The sequence below is a fragment of the Bombina bombina genome, chromosome 1, assembly GCF_027579735.1.
Source record: "Bombina bombina isolate aBomBom1 chromosome 1, aBomBom1.pri, whole genome shotgun sequence".
NCBI lineage: Eukaryota > Metazoa > Chordata > Amphibia > Anura > Bombinatoridae > Bombina > Bombina bombina.
Genome location: NC_069499.1, coordinates 425,514,434 through 425,539,985, shown reverse-complemented (window position 1 = coordinate 425,539,985; position 25,552 = coordinate 425,514,434). Strand labels below are relative to the sequence as shown.

The following is a 25,552-nucleotide window of genomic DNA, read 5'->3' as shown; positions in this document are numbered from 1 at the left end:
TGAAGCTTTAAAGCTTTATCCATAAGCTTTTGGATAATCCTAGGATTTTACATTGGGCTTTACCCACAGCCTCTGGGTTAATGTCAGTTTTAACCGGGTAATCCCAGGATATCTGACTTTACCTGTAACATATTTATATATATATATATATATATATATATATATATATATATATATATATATATATATATGTTTGTCTGAGGAAGGAGAGTGTGTCCCCGAAACGTCACGCTTTTTCTAATAAAAGTACACTTGAAAAAGACCAGTGAGTGCCATCCTTCATCTGCTATATTTAACTGTTGGCACCCTGGCAGTTGTTTGTAAATGTGAGAGTGCTCTTTCTTTGAACTGTGTTTATATATATATATATATATATATATATATACCCATACACTTACAAGAAGGAAAAATCAAGGATATCATCCTACAAAGAAGAATATAAGCATGAGGAGGGAACACAACACTCCTCATAAGATGCCTAATTAAGAGATCTCTTCCTTCAAAAGTAGACAGCCTAAAAAAATAAACTTAAGTTAAAGGGCCACTATAGTCAAAAAAATATGATCTAATCCATTAGAGAATGTATTTTTCCAACTATTGACTTTGCTCTACTGTGTATTTAACCCCTGCAAAGGGGTTTAACTCATAGTAGACTTCTGTTCAGGACCCGCAGTGCACTGCTGGCTCTGAGTGTAACCCGCCACTTGCTCTGGTCTTGCAGTACTGCTTACTGGATCAAACTTCTACTGTGTGTTTAACCCCGACAGTAACCATTGAACTACGATGGCAATGATTTCTCATACATACCCATCATATAATTACCCACTGCCTTATGCCCCCTATCTACAGAAATTCACATCCATGGCATCAATACAAACACAGAAGTGTCAGTTAAATGCATCAATCACAGTAAAACTTTCAATTTTTAATTTTGCCACATTGTGTCAGATGAGCAGTACTGCGATACTTATAGCTAAAATTACTACTCATTTAAAGGAATACCCAATAGTAATTGGATTCGTTCATGCCCTTTAGCATTACGCAATCCAATCTAAAAATCCACTTGGTTTCTTATTTCAACAGTTTTGTTATTACCTCCCGTAATGCCAGGTTTTAGTCGTTCTAGACCCCAGCATTTAAGTGCCCGAGTGTCTCCTTTATCGTGTTGCAAAAAATGTTTAGCAACATTTTGGCCTAGATTTAGAGTTCGGCGGTAGCCGTCAAAACCAGCGTTAGAGGCTCCTAACGCTGGTTTTGGGCGCCCGCTGGTATTTGGAGTCAGTGATTAAAGGGTCTAACGCTCACTTTTCAGCCGCGACTTTTCCATACCGCAGATCCCCCTACGCCATTTGCGTAGCCTATCTTTTCAATGGGATCTTTCTAACGCTGGTATTTAGAGTCGTTTCTGCAGTGAGCGTTAGAGCTCTAACGACAAGATTCCAGCCGCCTGAAAAAAGCAGGAGTTAAGAGCTTTCTGGCTAACGCCGGTTTCTAAAGCTCTTAACTACTGTACCCTAAAGTACACTAACACCCATAAACTACCTATGTACCCCTAAACCGAGGTCCCCCCACATCGCCGCCACTCGATTAAAATTTTTAACCCCTAATCTGCCGACCGCCACCTACGTTATACTTATGTACCCCTAATCTGCTGCCCCTAACCCCGCCGACCCCTATATTATATTTATTAACCCCTAACTTGCCCCCCACAACGTCGCCGCAAGCTACTTAAAATAATTAACCCCTAATCTTCCGACCGCAAATCGCCGCCACCTACGTTATCCCTATGTACCCCTAATCTGCTGCCCCTAACATCGCCGACCCCTATGTTATATTTATTAACCCCTAATCTGCCCCCCACAACGTCGCCGACACCTACCTACACTTATTAACCCCTAATCTGCCGAGCGGACCTGAGCGCTACTATAATAAATGTATTAACCCCTAATCCGCCTCACTAACCCTATCATAAATAGTATTAACCCCTAATCTGCCCTCCCTAACATCGCCGACACCTACCTTCAATTATTAACCCCTAATCTGCCGACCGGAGCTCACCGCTATTCTAATAAATGTATTAACCCCTAAAGCTAAGTCTAACCCTAACACTAACACCCCCCTAAGTTAAATATAATTTTTATCTAACGAAATAAATTAACTCTTATTAAATAAATGATTCCTATTTAAAGCTAAATACTTACCTGTAAAATACATCCTAATATAGCTACAATATAAATTATAATTATATTATAGCTATTTTAGGATTAATATTTATTTTACAGGTAACTTTGTAATTATTTTAACCAGGTACAATAGCTATTAAATAGTTAAGAACTATTTAATAGTTACCTAGTTAAAATAATAACAAAATTACCTGTAAAATAAGTCCTAACCTAAGATATAATTAAACCTACCACTACCCTATCAATAAAATAATTAAATAAACTACCTACAATTACCTACAATTAACCTAACACTACACTATCAATAAATTAATTAAACACAATTCCTACAAATAAATACAATTAAATAAACTAGCTAAAGTACAAAAAATAAAAAAGATCTAAGTTACAGAAAATAAAAAAATATTTACAAACATAATAAAAATATTACAACAATTTTAACCCCTTAGTGACCGAGGACGTGCAGGGTACGTCTGAAAAAAAAAGGCAGTTAACGCCTGACGACGTACCCTGCACGTCCTCGGCTAAAGTGAGTGCTGGAAGCGATCGAGATCGCTTCCAGGCACTATTACAGTACTGCAGGGATGCCTCGATGTCTGGGCATCCCTGCAGTGCTGTTACGGAGTGCCGGGACCGGAGCGATCACTCCCCCTTGAGTGATCACTTCCGGTTTTGCTCCACGTGGAGCCCGGCAGTGCAGCAGAGCATCGGAAGCGATCGGACACGCTTCCGATGCTCTGCTAGTGTGCTAAGTGCCTCGGTGGGTCGAGGCACTTAGTTAGTATATAAATAAAAATAAAAATGTAAAAAAAAAATTAATATATAATATTAAAAAGCCCCACATATAGCGCCCCCCCCCCCGCCCCCATGAGGCTTCCAAAATGGCGATGCCCAGTGCATCATGGGGCATCTGGGGGTGTCCCTAGCCTGTCTCACCATAGGGGCAAGCTAGGGTCACCCAATCTGAGCCTTCTTAGAAAAAAAAAAAATAATAATAAAATACCCCATTTGTCTGATCATGTCAATATTTGTAAATATTGACTCTGATCAGTGTGGATCTCCCTCCCTCTCCTCACTTGCCATTTTGTTGGAGAAAGAGAGAGACCTGTATTTTAGCAGAGAGAGATTTATTTCTTTTATTTGTTAAAAAAAATTAAAATCCAAAGGCTCTTTTCAGAGCCATTAACCCCTAGCTTGCCAGTGATCACTATAAATCACTGGCAGTAGCACAGCTGCACTTTTTTTTGCTGTCTGTGCATTTTTTTAGGGGTTAATTTTTGTTGTTGTATTTTTTTTTAAAAACTCAAAGGCTCCTTTCAGAGCCATTTAGCTAATTTAATTTAATTTAAAGACTATTTAACCCCTAGCTTGCCAGTGATCGCTATACATCACTGGCATTAGCATAGCTGTAATTTTTTGCTGTCTGTGCATTTTTTAGGGGTTAATTTTTGTTGTTGTAATTTTTTAAAAACCTAAACGCTCCTTTCAGAGCCATTTAGCTAATTTAATTTAATTTAAATAGTATTTAACCCCTAGCTTGCCAGTGATCGCTATACATCACTGGCATTAGCATAGCCGTACTTTTTTGCTGTCTGTGAATTTTTTTAGGGGTTAATTTGTGTTGTTGTAATTTTTAAAAAAACCAAAGGCTCCTTTCAGAGCCATTTAGCTAATTTAATTTAATTTAAAGAGTATTTAACCCCTAGCTTGCCAGTGATCGCTATAAATCACTGGCATTAGCATAGCTCTACATTTTTGCTGTCTGTGCATTTTTTTAGGGGTTAATTTTTGTTGTTGTAATTTTTTAAAAACCTAAACGCTCCTTTCAGAGCCATTTAGCTAATTTAATTTGATTTAAAGAGTATTTAACCCCTAGCTTGCCAGTGATCGCTATAAATCACTGGCATTAGCATAGCTGTACTTTTTTTTAAAAAAACCCAAAGGCCATTTAGTTAATTTAATTTAAAGAGTATTTAACCCCTAGCTTGCCAGTGATCGCTATAAATCACTGGCATTAGCATAGCTGTACTTTTTAAAAAAAAAAACCAAAGGCCATTTAGTTAATTTAATTTAAAGAGTATTTAACCCCTAGCTTGCCAGTGATCGCTATAAATCACTGGCATTAGCATAGCTGTACTTTTTTTAAAAAAAACCCAAAGGCCATTTAGTTAATTAATTAATTTTGGTTTTCTGTGACAGATACAAAAATGTCACAGAAAAGATATAGTGTTGAGGAGGCGTATGCCATCCTTGCGTCAGAGTCAGATGCCTCTATGTCTGACTCAGACCCCAATTTTGACCCTGCCATATGCTCAGATACATCATTAGATGCAGTCTCAACTGATAGTGATGTATCTGTGGCTGCTAGCCCCCCTGCCAGCCCCCCTGCTAGCCCCCCTGCCAGCCCCCCTGCTAGAAGGAGGCGTGTTGCTGCCATTGCCGCTGAAGAGTGGGTAACGCCTCATCTCCAGAGGCCAGATATCCCACCCTTCACAGCAAATGCTGGCATAAATATAGATGTGGCAGGTTTTAGCCCCCAACAGTTTCTGGAGGTGTTTCTGGGTGATGATGTATTGGGGAACATTGTCGCCCAAACTAATTTATATGCCCATCAGTACCGTGCTGCAAAGCCTGAAACATATTTGGCAAAGCAGCAATGGGCCCCCATCAATGTGCCAGAATTTAAAAAATTCTGGGCATTGACTATGCTGATGGGCATCATAAAGAAACCCTCCGTTCGCTCCTACTGGAGCAGTAGCCCCATCTGCTCTACCCCCATTTTCTCCCAGAGTATGTCGAGGCAGAGATATGAAATGATTCTTCATTTCATGCACTTCAGCGACAACAGCCTGTGCCCCCCTAGGGAGCATCCCCAATTTGACAGGCTGTATAAAATCCGCCCCCTGATTACCCACTTTTCTGCCAGGTTTGCAGAGGCTTATACACCTGGAAGGAATATATGCGTTGATGAATCCCTGATGAAGTATAAGGGAAGGCTGGGATTCAAGCAGTATATTCCTTCCAAGCGCTCCAGGTATGGGGTAAAGGTGTATAAGCTCTGTGAGAGCGAGACTGGGTATACTCAGGCCTTCCGGGTGTATGAGGGAAAGGATAGCCACCTTGACCCTCCAGGTTGCCCAGAACATATGGGAACCACTGGCAAGATTGTCTGGGACCTGATATTACCCCTAATGAACAAAGGGTATCACTTGTACTTAGACAATTTTTATACAAGTGTCCTTTTGTTCAAGCTACTGTATTGCTTTGATACAGTAGCTTGCGGTACTATTAAAAAGAACCGCAAAGGTTTCCCAGGACAACTTGTACGCACCCGGCTACGAAGGGGGGAGACCTCTGCTCTGCGCCAAGAGGAGCTGTTGGCACTGAAGTACAGAGACAAGAAGGATGTATACCTTCTTACCACCATCCACACAGAGAGGACGGTGGCGGTCTCTGTACGTGGCAGAGCTGAGATCATAAGGAAGCCAGTGTGCATCAAATCTTATAACCGGCATATGGGTGGGGTTGATCTGGCAGATCAGCTGCTGCAGCCCTACCTAATTATGCGGAAGACAAGGGCCTGGTACAAAAAGGTTGCAATTTACCTAATGCAGATTGCAACCCACAACGCTTTTTTGTTGTTCAAAAAAGCAAACCCTGGAATGAAACTGACTTTTTTACAATTTCAGCTCCAGATCATTTCGGGGATTTTGTACCATGATGCACCTGCTCCCCGGGCGGTGATGGGAGAGAGCAGAGTTGGGGCTACTCATTTTATTTTTAAAATCCCCCCTACTGCCGCAAAGCAGAGACCACAAAAAAAATGCAGAGTCTGTACCAAGAGGGGGCAGAGAAGGGACACTGTATATCACTGTCCTGATTGCCCTGGACAGCCTGGACTCTGCATTGGGGACTGCTTCAAGCGGTACCATACAATGGTCAATTTTTAAAAAATAAATAAATTTGCTGTTATTTTTTTTTTGTTATGTTTACTGTTAAATTTTTTGTTATTTTTTTACTTTTAATGTGCCAGATTTTTACATTTCACTAATATATTTTTTTTTCTAAAATGGGGCTGTTCTTTTTTTTTTTTTTTACAAAAACCCCTGTCAAACCTATGCATGGGGACATAGGTGTACTCAGGGTGCCTAGCAGAAAACAACCTGTAGTATTTTTTTTGCACTAACTTACAACAGTCTCTCCTAAATCATAGTCAAAAAGCAATGTGTGTGTAAAAATGAAAATTGAAAAAATGCCACCATACACTTTCTCCAATTTTTTTAGCTAAAACAGTTACTTCAAATGCATCAAAGCACACCATATACAATACCTTGGGGTGTCAACATTTCAAAAATATGCACAATCATGGCAATAAATAAAAGTGGGGTTTACAATAGGCCCCAAACTAAAGATAGGCCTATCAGAAGAAATACTCTCACTTAATAACTAAAATCACAAGTCATAAAATTGTAACATAACCTTCCCAAAATCCTGGCAAACCTATGCATGGGGGGCATAGGTGTACTCAGGGTGCCTAGCAGAAAACAACCTGAAGTATTTTTTTGCACTAACTTACAACAGTCTCTCCTAAATCATAGTCAAAAAGCAATGTGTGTGTAAAAATGAAAATTGAAAAAATGCCACCATACACTTTCTCCAATTTTTTTAGCTAAAACAGTTACTTCAAATGCATCAAAGCACACCATATACAATACCTTGGGGTGTCAACATTTCAAAAATATGCACATTCATGGAAACAAATAAATTGGGGTATGTTAAAATACCCCCAAAAAGACAATAGGCAAAGAAAATATGTTAAATGTGAAAAAAAAATCACAAACGCATGTTGGACATTTGGCATTACACCCCCCGAACAAGCCAAGAAACTTATGCATAGGTGGTATCACTGTACTCAGGAGATGTTGGTGAACACATATTGGGGTCTTCTTTGGCAGTAACACATAACAGGAGCTGAGAATTCATGTCTAAAGTACAATGTGTGTGAAAAATAACACACAAAAAATGACTGCCTAATAGTTTGACAAAGAATTAGTGCATGGAAAGTGTTAAAATACCAGCATTTGAAATACCCTAGGGTGTCTACTTTTCAAAAATATATGGTTTGATGGGGGTAAATTACATTGGCCGGCTTCAGAAATGTCCTACATAGGACATGGGTGCATGGGATGTGAAAATTCCAAGTTGAAAAACTGGAATGCGCCCCCTAAAAATAAGGCCTTTTAGCCCCCAGAGAACCCAACACACCTATACATGGGTGGTATCACTGTACTCAGGAGATGTTGTTGAATACATATTGAGTTTTTTTTTGGCAGTAACACATAACAGGGACTGAGAATATATGCCTAAAGTACAATGTGTGTGAAAAATAATGCAAAAAAATGACTACCTAAAAGTTTGACAAAGACTAGTGGTTGAATTAGTGCATGGAAAGTGTTAAAATACCAGCATTTGAAATACCCTAGGGTGTCTACTTTTCAAAAATATATGGTTTGATGGGGGTAATTTACATTGGCCGGCTTCAGAAATGTCCCAAATAGGACATGGGTGCATGATGACAGATGTGAAAATTCCAAGTTGAAAAACTGGAATGCGCCCCCTAAAATTAAGGCCTTTTAGCCCCCAGAGAACCCAACACACCTATACATGGGGGGTATCACTGTACTCAGGAGATGTTGTTGAATACATATTGAGGTTTTTTTTGGCAGTAACACATAACAGGGACTGAGAATATATGCCTAAAGTACAATGTGTGTGAAAAATAATGCAAAAAAATGACTACCTAAAAGTTTGACAAAGACTAGTGGTTGAATTAGTGCATGGAAAGTGTTAAAATACCAGCATTTGAAATACCCTAGGGTGTCTACTTTTCAAAAATATATGGTTTGATGGGGGTAATTTACATTGGCCGGCTTCAGAAATGTCCCAAATAGGACATGGGTGCATGATGACAGATGTGAAAATTCCAAGTTGAAAAACTGGAATGCGCCCCCTAAAATTAAGGCCTTTTAGCCCCCAGAGAACCCGACACACCTATACATGGGGGGTATCACTGTACTCAGGAGATGTTGTTGAATACATATTGAGGTTTTTTTGGCAGTAACACATAACAGGGACTGAGAATATATGCCTAAAGTACAATGTGTGTGAAAAATAATGCAAAAAAATGACTACCTAAAAGTTTGACAAAGACTAGTGGTTGAATTAGTGCATGGAAAGTGTTAAAATACCAGCATTTGAAATACCCTAGGGTGTCTACTTTTCAAAAATATATGGTTTGATGGGGGTAATTTACATTGGCCGGCTTCAGAAATGTCCCAAATAGGACATGGGTGCATGATGACAGATGTGAAAATTCCAAGTTGAAAAACTGGAATGCGCCCCCTAAAATTAAGGCCTTTTAGCCCCCAGAGAACCCGACACACCTATACATGGGGGGTATCACTGTACTCAGGAGATGTTGTTGAATACATATTGAGGTTTTTTTTTGGCAGTAACACATAACAGGGACTGAGAATATATGCCTAAAGTACAATGTGTGTGAAAAATAATGCAAAAAAATGACTACCTAAAAGTTTGACAAAGACTAGTGGTTGAATTAGTGCATGGAAAGTGTTAAAATACCAGCATTTGAAATACCCTAGGGTGTCTACTTTTCAAAAATATATGGTTTGATGGGGGTAATTTACATTGGCCGGCTTCAGAAATGTCCCAAATAGGACATGGGTGCATGATGACAGATGTGAAAATTCCAAGTTGAAAAACTGGAATGCGCCCCCTAAAATTAAGGCCTTTTAGCCCCCAGAGAACCCGACACACCTATACATGGGGGGTATCACTGTACTCAGGAGATGTTGTTGAATACATATTGAGGTTTTTTTTGGCAGTAACACATAACAGGGACTGAGAATATATGCCTAAAGTACAATGTGTGTGAAAAATAATGCAAAAAAATGACTACCTAAAAGTTTGACAAAGACTAGTGGTTGAATTAGTGCATGGAAAGTGTTAAAATACCAGCATTTGAAATACCCTAGGGTGTCTACTTTTCAAAAATATATGGTTTGATGGGGGTAATTTGCATTGTCCGGCTTCAGAAATGTCCCAAATAGGACATGGGTGCATGATGACAGATGTGAAAATTCCAAGTTGAAAAACTGGAATGCCCCCCCTAAAATTAAGGCCTTTTAGCCCCCAGAGAACCCGACACACCTATACATGGGGGGTATCACTGTACTCAGGAGATGTTGTTGAATACATATTGAGGTTTTTTTTGGCAGTAACACATAACAGGGACTGAGAATATATGCCTAAAGTACAATGTGTGTGAAAAATAATGCAAAAAAATGACTACCTAAAAGTTTGACAAAGACTAGTGGTTGAATTAGTGCATGGAAAGTGTTAAAATACCAGCATTTGAAATACCCTAGGGTGTCTACTTTTCAAAAATATATGGTTTGATGGGGGTAATTTACATTGGCCGGCTTCAGAAATGTCCCAAATAGGACATGGGTGCATGATGACAGATATGAAAATTCCAAGTTGAAAAACTGGAATGCGCCCCCTAAAATTAAGGCCTTTTAGCCCCCAGAGAACCCGACACACCTATACATGGGGGGTATCACTGTACTCAGAAGTTGTTGTTGAACACATATTGAGGTGTTTTTGGTCAGTAACATATAACAGGAACTGAGAATCCATGCCTAAAGTACAATGCGTGTGAAAAATAACACACCAAAATGACTACCCAAAAGTTTGACAAAGACTGGTGGTTGAATTAGTGCATGCAAAGTGTTAAAATACCAGCATTTGAAATACCCTAGGGTGTCTACTTTTTAAAAATATATGGTTTGATGGGGGTAATTTGCATTGTCCGGCTTCAGAAATGTCCCAAATAGGACATGGGTGCATGACGACAGATGTGAAAATTCCAAATTAAAAAACTGGAATGCGCCCCCTAAAAATAAGGCCTTTTAGCCCCCAGAGAACCCAACAGACCTATACATGGGTGGTATCACTGTACTCAGGAGATGCTGCTGAAGACATATTGGGGTGTTATTTGGCAGTAACCCTTAACGTTCTCAGTAAATGTATTCTTGAATTGCTATTTTGTCAAAAAATCACCATTTTTTTTTTTTTTTTTTCAAACTTTGGCATAGATTGGTGGTAAAATAGTTGCATGGAAAGAGTCAAAATACTCCATGTTTAATACCTTAGGTTGTGTTCTTTTAAAAAATATATATATGTGAAGGGTTAATCAGGGATTCCTGACAGATATCAGTGTTCCAATGTAACTATCGCTAATTTTTTTAAAATTATTTTGGAAATAGCAAAGTGCTACTTGTACTTATTGCCCTATAACTTGCAAAAAAAGCAAAGAACATGTAAACATTGAGTATTTCTAAACTCAGGACAAAATTTAGAAACTATTTAGCATGGGAGTTTTTTGGTAGTTGTTGAAGTGTAGGAGATTTTGAGGGTCAAAGTTAAAAAAGTGTGTTTTTTTTCAATTTTTTCCTCATATTTTATAAATTTTTTTATAGTAAATTATAAGATATGATGAAAATAATGGTATCTTTAGAAAGTCCATTTAATGGCGAGAAAAACGGTATATAATATGTGTGGGTACAGTAAATGAGTAAGAGGAAAATTACAGCTAAACACAAACACCGCAGAAATGTAAAAATAGCCTTGGTCCCAAACGGACAGAAAATGGAAAAGTGCTGCGGTCATTAAGGGGTTAAACTAATTACACCTACTCTAAGCCCCCTAATAAAATAACAAAGACCCCCAAAATAAAAAATTCCCTACCCTATTCTAAAATACAAAAATTACAAGCTCTTTTACCTTACCAGCCCTGAACAGGGCCCTTTGCGGGGCATGCCCCAAGAATTTCAGCTCTTTTGCCTGTAAAAAAAAACATACAATACCCCCCCCCAACATTACAACCCACCACCCACATACCCCTAATCTAACCCAAACCCCCTTAAATAAACCTAACACTAATCCCCTGAAGATCTTCCTACCTTGTCTTCACCATCCAGGTATCACCGATCCGTCCTGGCTCCAAGATCTTCATCCAACCCAAGCGGGGGTTGGCGATCCATAATCCGGTGCTCCAAAGTCTTCCTCCTATCCGGCAAGAAGAGGACATCCGGACCGGCAAACATCTTCTCCAAGCGGCATCTTCTATGTTCTTCCATCCGATGACGACCGGCTCCATCTTGAAGACCTCCAGCGCGGATCCATCCTCTTCTTCCGACGATTAGACGACGAATGACGGTTCCTTTAAGGGACGTCATCCAAGATGGCGTCCCTCGAATTCCGATTGGCTGATAGGATTCTATCAGCCAATCGGAATTAAGGTAGGAATTTTCTGATTGGCTGATGGAATCAGCCAATCAGAATCAAGTTCAATCCGATTGGCTGATCCAATCAGCCAATCAGATTGAGCTCGCATTCTATTGGCTGTTCCGATCAGCCAATAGAATGCGAGCTCAATCTGATTGGCTGATTGGATCAGCCAATCGGATTGAACTTGATTCTGATTGGCTGATTCCATCAGCCAATCAGAATATTCCTACCTTAATTCCGATTGGCTGATAGAATCCTATCAGCCAATCGGAATTCGAGGGACGCCATCTTGGATGACGTCCCTTAAAGGAACCGTCATTCGTCGTCTAGTCGTCGGAAGAAGAGGATGGATCCGCGCTGGAGGTCTTCAAGATGGAGCCGGTCGTCATCGGATGGAAGAACATAGAAGATGCCGCTTGGAGAAGATGTTTGCCGGTCCGGATGTCCTCTTCTTGCCGGATAGGAGGAAGACTTTGGAGCACCGGATTATGGATCGCCAACCCCCGCTTGGGTTGGATGAAGATCTTGGAGCCAGGACGGATCGGTGATACCTGGATGGTGAAGACAAGGTAGGAAGATCTTCAAGGGATTAGTGTTAGCTTTATTTAAGGGGGTTTGGGTTAGATTAGGGGTATGTGGGTGGTGGGTTGTAATGTTGGGGGGGGGGTATTGTATGTTTTTTTTTACAGGCAAAAGAGCTGAAATTCTTGGGGCATGCCCCGCAAAGGGCCCTGTTCAGGGCTGGTAAGGTAAAAGAGCTTGTAATTTTTGTATTTTAGAATAGGGTAGGGAATTTTTTATTTTGGGGGTCTTTGTTATTTTATTAGGGGGCTTAGAGTAGGTGTAATTAGTTTAAAATTGTTGTAATATTTTTCTTATGTTTGTAAATATTTTTTTATTTTTTGTAACTTAGTTCTTTTTTATTTTTTGTACTTTAGATAGTTTATTTAATTGTATTTATTTGTAGCAATTGTGTTTAATTAATTTATTGATAGTGTAGTGTTAGGTTAATTGTAGGTAATTGTAGGTAGTTTATTTAATTATTTTATTGATAGGGTAGTGTTAGGTTTAATTATATCTTAGGTTAGGATTTATTTTACAGGTAAATTTGTAATTATTTTAACTAGGTAACTATTAAATAGTTCTTAACTATTTAATAGCTATTGTACCTGGTTAAAATAATTACAAAGTTGCCTGTAAAATAAATATTAATCCTAAAATAGCTATAATATAAATGTAATTTATATTGTAGCTATATTAGGATTTATTTTACAGGTAAGTATTTAGCTTTAAATAGGAATCATTTATTTAATAAGAGTTAATTTATTTCGTTAGATAAAAATTATATTTAACTTAGGGGGGTGTTAGTGTTAGGGTTAGACTTAGCTTTAGGGGTTAATACATTTATTAGAATAGCGGTGAGCTCCGGTCGGCAGATTAGGGGTTAATAATTGAAGGTAGGTGTCGGCGATGTTAGGGAGGGCAGATTAGGGGTTAATACTATTTATGATAGGGTTAGTGAGGCGGATTAGGGGTTAATACATTTATTATAGTAGCGCTCAGGTCCGCTCGGCAGATTAGGGGTTAATAAGTGTAGGCAGGTGTCGGCGACGTTGTGGGGGGCAGATTAGGGGTTAATAAATATAATATAGGGGTCGGCGATGTTAGGGCAGCAGATTAGGGGTACATAGGGATAACGTAGGTGGCGGCGGTTTACGGAGCGGCAGATTAGGGGTTAAAAGTGTAATGCAGGGGTCAGCGATAGCGGGGGCGGCAGATTAGGGGTTAATACGTGTAAGGTTAGGGGTGTTTAGACTCGGGGTACATGTTAGAGTGTTAGGTGCAGACGTAGGAAGTGTTTCCCCATAGGAAACAATGGGGCTGCGTTAGGAGCTGAACGCTGCTTTTTTGCAGGTGTTAGGTTTTTTTTCAGCTCAAACAGCCCCATTGTTTCCTATGGGAGAATCGTGCACGAGCACGTTTTTGATGCCGGCCGCGTCCGTAAGCAACTCTGGTATCGAGAGTTGCATTTGCGGTAAAAATGCCCTACGCTCCTTTTTTGGAGCCTAACGCAGCATTTGTTTTAACTCTCGATACCAGAGTTAAATTTATGGTGCGGCCAGAAAAAAGCCCGCGGAGCGTTAACAGCCCTTTTACCGCCGAACTCTAAATCTAGGCCTTTGTAATTTTTTTATCATTCTCCACTTATTTACTAGGAAAATTATGCTTAAAAAGTACTTCTCCAATAGTTCTGAGGTTGGCACATTGGATAGTGGTGACCTAAGTGCAATTAGTGATCTAATCACTTTGTTGGAAGAATAGGAACCAACAGAGGTAGATAGTCAGGATAATAGTTGGCGTAACATTTTAAAAACCAAATCAAATTTTGTTCCTCCTAATAGTGTGTCACACAATGCCCTTACATTTTTTAACCTAGTTTGCAATGATATTCTTGCTATGCAAACTCAGGGTAATACAACAAGGTATAATTTGACTCCGCAGAAGAGGGATGCTCTTAGAGAACTGGCTGATATGCCCAATATTCAGATTAAAAAAAGTGACAAAGGAGGGAATATAGTGTTATGGCCAACTCATATGTATATAAAAGAAGTACTTAGAGAATTGATATGGCAAAATTGAGAATTGAAAGTTTCACTGTGATTGATGCATTTAACTGACACTTCTGTGTTTGTATTGGTGCCATGGATGTGCATTTCTGTAGATAGGGAGCATAAGGCAGTGGGTAATTATATGATGGGTATGTATGAGAAATCATTGCCGTCATAGTTCAATGGTTACTGTCAGTCAGCTTAGAAATAATTCTCAATTGTTTGGAGGTGTTGTAATATGGATATACAAAGTGTATATGACATAAGACACTGATATTCTACCTATCGATGTAATGATCGGATAAGGTTAATGGGTGGAATTTGTTTCACCCATGGAGGATAATGCAAGGGTGCGCTATCTATACACTTAATTTACACTATTGTAGTTGTCATCTGACAAAGGTTTAATATAGCTCTAGATCGTAGTTGTAACCGGTGTGAGGGGTGATAATGATCTTAAAGATTACCTTGGAATGTCAGGGATGATTTGACAACGCTACATATACGAACCTACTCAATACCGACATTAGTATTCACACACTGTTTTTGATTTATATACAAGCTTGGTGATATAAACAATGTCACACATCATGCTGGCCCAATGAGAAAGGCATATTAGACCAAAGCCCGCTATCTAGCATATAGGAAACCTGAATGATTTTAGGGGAGGTGCTAGATGACGTATCGCTTCATGATTGGTTAAGTGCCGAAAGCTGTTGGGTTTAAATGGAAGGATCTTTAGTACCTCAGTTTGTCAATTTCATTCTAATATTAAAATTGAAAAAGGCCAGTTTAAAGGCTGGAATTTTTTTGTTATCTGTGTAGTACACCCCTGGCACCTGAAGCTGCCGCTTCCAGTTATCAGCCAGGAAACGGGGGTGTTTTCACAGTTTTATTAGAAGTGGTGGTAGGGGTGTGTGTTGCAGGGTTACCTGCTTTTATTGTACATATTAAAGGTTATGTTTTACCATTATTAACCCTGATTAGAGGAAGAGTGCTTTAGCCCTGATCTGTTCCCATACCTTTCTGGGGGTTATTTGTTGTAGTTATATTTTGAGGGTAGCACCGGTCCTATTTGTTTTAGTAGGTCCTTTTCCTCTTAATTATTGTCATAGTGCCAGTAATACTTGTTCTTTATTTGAGAGACCATAATGTGCCAGCTATTTAATGCTGAGTAATGCACTTAGTCTGAGACCCAATCAATTTTAGCAGTCTGACTTCTCTGTGTGGTTATCACTGTAGGCCGTGCAGTTTTGGGTCAGTTTTACTTAGCACCACCAACCAGTAGAGTCAATTACAGGAATATGGCTTTCTTATAAGCACATAGTCATCTGACCTATGCAGCTTTCTTCACCTGGCACCATGTGGGTTCCGTGTTTAGGCCTAGGACATGGCCTTTTAGGGATTTAAGAGTGAGAGTTAACAGTAAGTGCCATAAAAAAACAATGTGCACCTTGGGCAAACACACTCTCCCACTCCATCTAGCTGTAGAAGTTTAGATTTAAACAAGCAAATATAGCCCACAGAACCTTGCACTAAAAGGAGACGCTAAAGCCGAACTTTGCCCCAAATGCTTCTTTTCTAGGCCTGCTTCTGTAAGGCATACATAGCCATTTATTACTTGCTATAATACTTACCGGAGGCCCAATCGTTGCAATTGTTATGTACAGAGTTACCTCCTTCTGTATATTCGCTGTTGCAGCCTGGTCTCAGTGCGATGGTAATGCCTTTCAGCGAAGCCCCACTCCACCACAGCATGCCGTCAATCAGGTCTACGACTCAGAAGATAGGCACTGGAACTGCCGGTGACACAGGATCTGGCCTGGCATTCACACCGTTAACTTGAGGACCACTATGGCCTATAGAGATCAGACGCTGGCAACCGGTCACATGGCATCTACTTCCGGCCCGGATCAAGGGCATGGTGCATCAGATTCAGGGACCGAATAAACAAGCAGAATGATTTAGCTCGCCAAGCCTCTCTATCTTCTAGAGCAAATATTCCAGGCAGCGCCAATGAATTGCTTGGTAGGTGGGAGGTATCTGTTTGCTCTCTTCCTCACAGAGCACTGCTACGGACAACCCGCTCATAACACCTCCCTATCTGGTCCTCTCTTTTACTGGATTTTAACAGTACTGAATCTGTAAAGCGATTTCGGTGTTGGACTAACCTTAATAGGCAGAATCAGACTGATATACTACAGAAAAGTTCTACTCTGTGAAAAGCATTGAGTAAAAAGAAGCTGCAGTCAGTTGTAAATCACCTTATAACAGGTTAACAATGTTATTGAGCTGGTTGTTCGTTCCTGTTAGTGCTTCTCTCTGTGTGTATTTAGTCTCCCTAAGGGAAAAAAAGGCAACCAGATGTGGACTCCTTGCTCAGTGTGCTTAGAGGAATATTGCTACACCTCACTGACGAAAACCCAATGAAAGCTGAAACGATCACTTGGGGTTGCTGTGTTCCATATTCAGAGAAACCAATTCAGAGTGTCCGTCCTCCTATGGAGGTGCGCTCGGGAAACAAACAATAATGGTGGTCGATAATTCCGAAGTGTAGAAACAAGGCAGCTCTTCCGATGATAGATGCAGTGAGTGGTATCTGTAGCAAGGAAAAGAAGGCGCCAATAGAATAATATCGCTACAAACCAGACTGAAGAAAAAGTAATAAAGAATATTACTCACAAACAGGGCGGCACTGGATTGTGCCTTCACAAGCAGACCGGGACTTCAGCGTCGCCCGGAAGACCAACCAAGGCAAAACCCAATCGCCGATCAGGAACACGCTACCAGCAGCCAATCAGGACCCGAAGTGGTAACAACACCTTCCTTTCGATATCTCCGGGGCTCTGCACGCTCAGCTGGGGAAAGAAAGCACACCACAAAGGCCGGGAAAACCCTCCGGTTCCTTAGCAATGGTGAATTAAATAATGGATAAAGGGGAGAATGACCTCCAGCAGGATATATAAAAACAAATTTATTAAAATGTTTTTAAAAAACAAAGCAACGCGTTTCTCGGCTACGCAGAGCCGTTTTAGCCTGATGAAACGGCTCTGCGTAGCCGAGAAACGCGTTGCTTTGTTTTTTAAAAACATTTTAATAAATTTGTTTTTATATATCCTGCTGGAGGTCATTCTCCCCTTTATCCATTATTTAATTCACCATTGCTAAGGAACCGGAGGGTTTTCCCGGCCTTTGTGGTGTGCTTTCTTTCCCCAGCTGAGCGTGCAGAGCCCCGGAGATATCGAAAGGAAGGTGTTGTTACCACTTCGGGTCCTGATTGGCTGCTGGTAGCGTGTTCCTGATCGGCGATTGGGTTTTGCCTTGGTTGGTCTTCCGGGCGACGCTGAAGTCCCGGTCTGCTTGTGAAGGCACAATCCAGTGCCGCCCTGTTTGTGAGTAATATTCTTTATTACTTTGTCTTCAGTCTGGTTTGTAGCGATATTATTCTATTGGCGCCTTCTTTTCCTCGCTACAGATACCACATATTCAGAGAAGAATTGTCTGGTATTTCAGAGCTGGACTGACCGTAATAGGCAGAATCAGACTGATATACTACAGGAAAGTTCTTCTCTGTGAAAAGCATTACTGGGCTAAAATGAAGCTGCACCCAGGTGGTAAATTTTTACAGAACAGGCTAACAATGTTACTGAGCTGCTTGTTCGTTCCTGTGAGTGCGCTTCTCTTCACTATAATGCATTTTACAGTGCTTGTACCTACTTTATTGAATTCACGTTGAATTATGTAGGCACAAGCACTGCAAAATATAAGATTACTTAGTTTGAAGTTTATTTTTATATCTTATTTTTACATTTTATCTCTTAATAAAATTAGAAGCTTTGGTATTTACATATTTACATGACACATCAATGGATTTTCTCATGTGTGAACAGTTTATCCATTAAACATTTTCATTTGTTTAAAAACATCTTTGTGTCAAGTTTTTAATCAGTTGCTATCTTGAACACTTGTGCAGTTAATAACTGAATACCATAACACCATAGAAAAGAACATACTTTTTTTATTATTTCAAACAGATAACTGCTGTGACTCGAAACCGTAGCTCTAGAGATGGAAATCGAGAACTCCTCAGCAGAATAACCAAAAAGAAAAATTGGTTTCCAATCTTTGTGGACATATTACGTCAAATGGGTTGTGATGACCTTAAAATGTTTGAGGATGACATAGGTAATTGAAAATATTGATTTTTTTTTTCTACTAGAACAACTTAAGCAAGTGTCCTTACAGTTAAAGGGCCATAATAGTTGAGAAAGGCCATGCTTCAATGTGTAATGTGTAATTTTAAGACTATCCGCCCTGCGCTACTGTTTAACCCTCACAAAGGGTTAAATGGGAATTAGGACATGCCGTTTATTCAACTATTATGGCCCTTTAATGCAAAGTACAACTGCTGTACATTGTATAAAGCAATAGAAATTCAAGCTAGACACGTATAAATCATATCACTGTTTAATGTACTGCATAAGTTGTGCAGTACATGTGTGAAAATATTAAAATACAATGTGAACACAATGAAATCAAGCTGAAGGTAGTGTGTAAAACAGTTAATTATGTATAACCTTCAACTGTATAACATTGTAGAGTTAAATGGACGTAAAAGTATTTTCTTTAAAATATATATAGAGTTAAGCACTTTTTAATTATGTTACACTTTAAAAAAAAAAAAACAATGACAATAACAGCAATAAAAAAAAAAATCTATTGAGATTTGTCAGTTATCCTGTTTATTGTTTGTTTGAGTCAATGGACAAAATATAAAGCCCTCCCAATGCACAGTCTATATTCATCCTTCTTATTTAGTTTCTCTCATTTAGTAAGATATTGGTTAAGTTTTGAAACCGTCCAATTATTAGTAGGTATTAAGGAACCTTCTTCATAGTTGGTTAATCTCAAAAGTTCTGTACATGAGTTATCACAGACCTTCCCGACGTAGGAGACACCCAGAACTCTCAAAAAAATCTTCTAAATATATGTTTTGGGTACAATTCTAAGTCCTTAGAACATTAAAGAGATGATACATGTAAGTACTGAGAGGATAACTCTTTCTATAATGCTTCGGAACTGGACAGCAATTATATATATTTTTTTTTTTACAGCAGGTGAGAGCAGTGAAATAACAAAACCACTGGAAGAACCCACAGACCAGAACAGCATCACCGGGGAAAATAACACTATCTGTGATGTGCACATAGAATACAAGGAGAATGAAAACCATGACCTAAGAAGTGGCAATATCATTCTGCAGAGTTCTGCTCAGTCGGGTAGGTAGTCTGTATAACACATTTTGCTAAGTATGTCCACATGTTAGGGCTGAGTTATGTAGCGCTGTATGCTAGAGGTATAGATGTCAAAGGATTCTTATTTTTGATGTGTTGATATTAAAACACTAATACTTCTGTAGTACCTCACTACGTGCCAACTTTTAGAGAAAGCAAGGACTTCAGGTACCTGTGCAGATAAGTATGATCATGTCACGCCAGATTACAGTACAACTAACTAAATGAGGCTCAAATAATATGTACAGAGTGTTCTAGATTATTTAGGGGAATAGTAATCATAAGAGTGAAATCATTTTTTAAAAAGCTGTGTTAAAAGGGTCCTCACAAAGAAATGAAACAATGATAAACAAACACATTTCAGTTGGGCACAATGAAACTACATACAAATTGGGGCAAATGACTCCCTAAAAAATAAACAAATAAAAACAATTAAACCTGTGTTAAGGATACACACATCCCAGCACGTGTGTGCACTGCAAATGTAATTAGATAGATAGATATGAAATGAATAAATATGCATTGCTCTGAAGACTCTAGTAAATAACAAAAGGGTTGGAACCACAGAGTGAGCAAAAAGCCCCTATCCTCCCAGTTTACAAAGAAAGATATTTACAGAATGACATTATCTAAACTTGTTTGGGGAGTGTACAGTAGTGGTGCAGTTTGTGAAATGTTAACCCTAAAGGCATTCAAGTAGAAAGTGTTAAGTTGCATTTACTGTAGTGACCATACACTGTGCTGGCTGTTAATATTTAGCATGATTCATTCTGACTCATTTAGGAAATATGTTTTATTTAGCCTTTTAACGCCGTTCTGCCGTTCTATTCCGTCATATTTACACTGGGCTTTAAAGCCGTTATGACGGAATAGAACGTCATAACAAACGGCTGTCCTGAAGCCTTCTGTGCTTCAAGGACTTGATCGCGGTCTGGAGGGCGTTCCTAGGGTTGTAGGGACGCCCCCCAGATGCGATCCAATAATTGAAATCTCGCGATCGTATGCACGATCGCGTAGTTTCAATTTGTCTACATCGGAACAGGTGTTCAGATGTAGGCACTTTAACCCTGTCACAAAAGGGTTAAGGGATATGAAACCTAAAGATTTTCTTTTGTGATTCAGACAAAGCATACGTTAAAAAAAAAAAAAAAAAAAGTTTCCAATTTACTTCTGTTCCCATGGTATTCATGTTATAGAGAAACCTAGGTAGGCATCTGGAGCAAAACATGGCAGGAAAATAGTGCTGCCCTCTAGTGCTCTTGCAAATGGCTAACATTCTGCTGCCGTATTGTGCTCCAGACACGTGCATGCTCCTGAGCTTACATCTCTGCTTTTCAAGAAAAGATACCAAGAGAACGAATACAATTTGATAAAAGAAGAACATTAGAAAGTTGTTTAAAACGGCTGCCATATAGTGCTCCCGACACATGCACGTTCCTGAGCTTATTTCTCTGCTTTTCAACAAAAGATACCAAGAGAATGAAGAAAATTTGATAATAGAAATACATTAGAACACTGTTTAAAACTGTTGCCATATAGTGCTCCAGACACGTGCATGCTCCTGAGCTTATTTCTCTGTTTTTCAACAAAAGATACCAAGAGAATGAATACAATTTGATAATAGAAGTAAATTAGAAAGTTGTTTAAAATTGCATGCTCTGGGGCAGATTTATCATGCCCCATATTGGCACCAATGTAGCTGTTTGCACACGAGCCTTCAGGCTCGCCGGAAACAGGAGTTAAGAAGCAGCGATCTTAAAACCGCTGCTCCTTAACTTGTCCGCCACCTCTGAGGCGGCGGACAGCAATCAGCCCGATCGGACACCCCCTGCTAGCGGCCAATTGGTTGTGAAATTAAAAGGGGGTGGCATTGCACAAGCATTTCATGAAAAATGCTTGTGCATTGATAAATGCTGAGAGCGTATGCTGTCGGCCTTTATCGACATGGGGCGGACATGATCCTCTACAGCAGATCATGTCCGTCCGCACAATGATAATTCGGCCCCTCTATCTCAATCATGGGGTTTCATGCCCCTTTAAATGCAATTCATCTGACCATGATGTTTTTTTAATACGGAGGCCTCAGACTTGTTTAGAATTCAGTTCCCATCCGTTGACAATGTTTGTACCTTTGAATACCATCGTTTGCTAAACAGTGCCTTATCTCTGGTTTTGGACCTGAAATGAAATTGTAAAACTCCCCTGTGTGCCTAGGAGTGACTAGATTATGTTGTGAATAGCAACAGAGAGTGCAATCATTATTGCTCTAAAAGTAAAAAAGACTTTCCAGCTAATGTCTCATGTTGGAGGCATCATTAAAACACTTAAAGGGACATGAAACCCACATTTTTTCTTTTATGATTTAGAAAGAGTATGCAATTTTAAACAACTTTCTAATTTACTTCTATTATATATTTTGCTTTATTCTCTTGATATCCTTTGCTGAAAAGCATATGTAGATAGGCTCAGTAGCTGCTTATTGCTGGCTGCACAAATATGCCTCGTGTGATTGGATCACCCATGTGCATTGCTATTTCTTCCACAAAGGATATCTAAAGAATGAAGCAAATTATATAATAGAAGTAAATTGGAATGTTGTTGAAAAGTGTATTCTCTACCTGAATTATGAAAGAAAATTTTTGGGTTTAGTGTCCCTTTAAGGCCAGATTAATCCACCTCCAGAAGTAAAAATAAAATATGAAAGTGAAAATCTCATGGCCACAATTAAAGGGATATTAAACACTAAATCAATTATTGTTTGTTGAAATATTGAAAAAAAAGGGTAAAACCTTTTGCGACATATTGTAACTTATGTAACCTTTTCTGCTAAGGCCAATTAGAAATGGTTATAGATGGCTTACTAGAGTGTCCAACCAATGACTGTGTGGAATATAGCTGAGTCTGCACTTCCATGTTTAACATGAATTGGAAAGCCCACAATCTTCAGAATTGAATTACAGGAAAGGAGAACAAAATAAATAATGAAAGTATATGGCAAAGTTGTTTTACTAAATGTAATTAAACAATGTATATTAATATCTTGAGGTGTTTAATGTCCCTTTAAGGTGATCTAGGCTACATAAGAACATTTTCATTGTTTTTGAACATTTTCTGAGATATGCATGTAATACCTATTCTTTACCAGAAGGTGTCATAAAACTTATGGACATGCCATGAAATTAAAACTAGTATACTGTACAATGAATTTCATTGCTACATTACCATGAAGTATGTTATTAATAAAAAGCTGGTGCCAGTATTGTGTTAATTTGAGAATGCAAAATGGAATATAATTTTGTTAAAATGTTTGACATATAATAACATATATTATAACATTGGTATATTCCGTACAGCCATTGTTTGCACATTTTGGCCCTAATTGTCTTTGGCAGAGGAGAATAGATGAGGCAAATGTAGGTTTCATCATGGCAGTGTCCATTACTTTATAGCAACTAAAGTAGTTTACACTTATTTCTTCAATATTAAATTTAAACAACTAAAAAATACATCTTCATATTATTCTCAGGTAAATCATTGCTTTATTCTATCAAGCATATATTTACTAATTAACCCCTTGCACAAACTGGACGTAGGTACTATGTCACACAGTATTTTGCCCAGCCTACTGTGTTGATGTAGTACCTAAGTCCAGTGTAGACAGCAGACATAGCAGGTGGTGGCAGAAAGCATCTTCATATGATAAGGGAGCACTAATTAGGTGGGGGGTGAATCCTCCCAGGGAGGAGGGGGAAGGAAGGGTGGGGTTTCCTACACTATAGCACAAAATCAGCTGGATAGGTGACCCTACACTACAGAAAAATGGTTCCTGGAGAGGGAAAGTGAGGAGAGCTGCTACACTATAGAAAAAAATAAAGGAAAAATAAAATAAGCAAAAAAAAGTGAATTGTTACTGGAAGACTGGCTGCCAGTAACAAATATGGGGGTGGGAGGGAGGAGGGTAAGACAGCTATTAGGCGGAATCAAGGAGAAGGGAATCAATAATTAAATAAAATAAATATATTAAAAAAGCCCCAAACTGCATACTGGCAGACGGTCTGCCAGTACCTAAGATGGTGGTGACCATTTGGGGAGGGGAGGTGATTGGGAGGGATCAGGGGGTGGAGGGTAATTACTACACTATAGCAACAACAAGCTAACCTTACAAGAAAACTGATTAACCTCTTAACTGCTGGGAATTTCAGAAGTGTGGTGCACAGCTGCAATTAGCAATCTTCTTAATGCCAAAAACTAATTGCACATTCATTTCTGCTATTTTTTAACAAATTGGATCCAGAGAAGCTTTTACAACCATTTGTTTTATGACTGCAGTAGTTGTGTGTAAATATCTTCAGTGATAAATCCAAAGTTTGCAAAAAAAGTTAAATTAATTTTTTAAATATGATTGTATTTGGTGGCAAATAGTGGCATCAAATATACCAAAATGGGCCTAGATTAATACCTTGGGTTGTCTACTTTAGAAAATGTTTTTAAAAATATATAGTTTTTCTAGGTAAATTACAAAACAAAAAAGCCCTATTTCTGTTTAAATAAAATTCTCCTGTATTTTAGGTGTTTTTCCTTTAAATTCACGGTAGTGAACGGGTTAATGACCATATAAAAAGGACATTAAATAAACGTTGAGGTTAATTTCTTCTTTTGAATTTATAATGTATCATGAAAATTCTATCGTTATTAGTGATACACAGCATGGATTTATAGGAAACATATTGTATTGATATAAGGACTACAGTAGCAGCATATTAAACTAAGCAGCATGTTGGTAGCCCATAGGCAGAATGTCAGCAAATTTGTTATGAGCTCCACCTTGGGCAATAGAGCTATTGGTTCCCCATCCTAGCCATATACCTTAATGGTGAATGCTACACAGATTAGCTTAATAAGATCCACCTGTAATAGAATATAGACAATTTTACAGATCCTTGATTTCTCTTAAAAGCAAATGAAACCCAAAATGTTCCTTTGTGATTTAGACAGAGCAAACCATTTTAAAAAAAGTTTCCAATTTACTTCTATTATCAAATTTGGCAAATTTTGCTCTTGCATATAGATAACATTATTGCAAAACTACTGCCATATAGTGCTCCAGACATGGGCAGGCTCCTGAGCTTAGGTCACTGCTTTTCAAGAAAAGATACCAAGAGAACGAAGAACAATTGACAATAGAAGTAAATTAGAAAGTTGTTGTAAAATTGCATGCTCTGTCTGAATCATGAAAGGGAAATGTTGGGTTTTATATCCCTTTAAGATGGTTGTAACAGTGGTTATTTGCAATATATCATGCCAACCCACATGGCTCAACAAAGCAGCTGAAGCAGGGATACTTCTTGCCCTGGGTTTATATGTAGGCTTGTGCTATGTCTGCACACACAAGCAATATCATCAATGTATATAAAAGTAATGAGACAATGAATATTTTCATAAGGCTTCAGAATTAAATAGCAATTATATTTTTACAGCAGAAGAGAACAGTGGAATGACAAAACCACATGAAGAAACCATAGACAAAAATGGTGTAGCTGGTGAAGATAAAATCTGTGTTCCCATGCAACACAAAGAGAATGAAATGAGTGACTTAGAAAACGTGGCACAGGCCAGCATTCTACACAGTTCTACGTCATCAGGTATGTTCTCTATAGCACATGGATTTTATTCTATTTACACCGTATTCTTAGAATCTTACACTGTTTAGATTTCAAATAACGCACATTTTTGAGTTTTTGATATTAAAACGCTCCTTTGTACTATTCCAAAAACTAACACAGTAACTTAAAGGGACACTGAACCCAAATTTTTTCTTTCATGATTCAGATAGAGCATGAAATTTTAAGCAACTTTCTAATTTACTCCTATTATCAAATTTTCTTCATTCTCTTGGTATCTTTATTTGAAATGCAAGAATGTAAGTTTAGCTGCTGGCCCATTTTTGGTGAACAACCTGGGTTGTTCTTGCTGATTGGTGGATAAATTAATCCACCAATACAAAAAGCGCTGTCCAGAGTCCTGAACCAAAAAAAGCTTAGATGCCTTATTTTTTAATAAAGATAGCAAGAGAATGATGAAAAATAGATAATAG

The 25,552-nt window shown here is 38.7% G+C and overlaps 1 protein-coding gene across 2 annotated transcripts in view; it reads left to right on the top strand.

Annotated features, from left to right (window-relative positions):
• The window catches only part of IFIH1 (interferon induced with helicase C domain 1), a 166,127-nt gene that overhangs the window by 8,428 nt on the left and 132,147 nt on the right, over nt 1-25,552 (top strand). Inside the window, exons 2-4 of one of the 2 annotated variants that reach the window (XM_053698379.1) lie at nt 18,199-18,349; nt 19,279-19,443; nt 24,939-25,100. In XM_053698379.1, the coding sequence (XP_053554354.1) occupies nt 18,199-18,349; nt 19,279-19,443; nt 24,939-25,100 (478 nt within the window). Of the gene's footprint in view, nt 1-18,198; nt 18,350-19,278; nt 19,444-24,935; nt 25,101-25,552 lie in introns of both variants that reach the window. The other variant, XM_053698377.1, reaches the window with a different exon arrangement.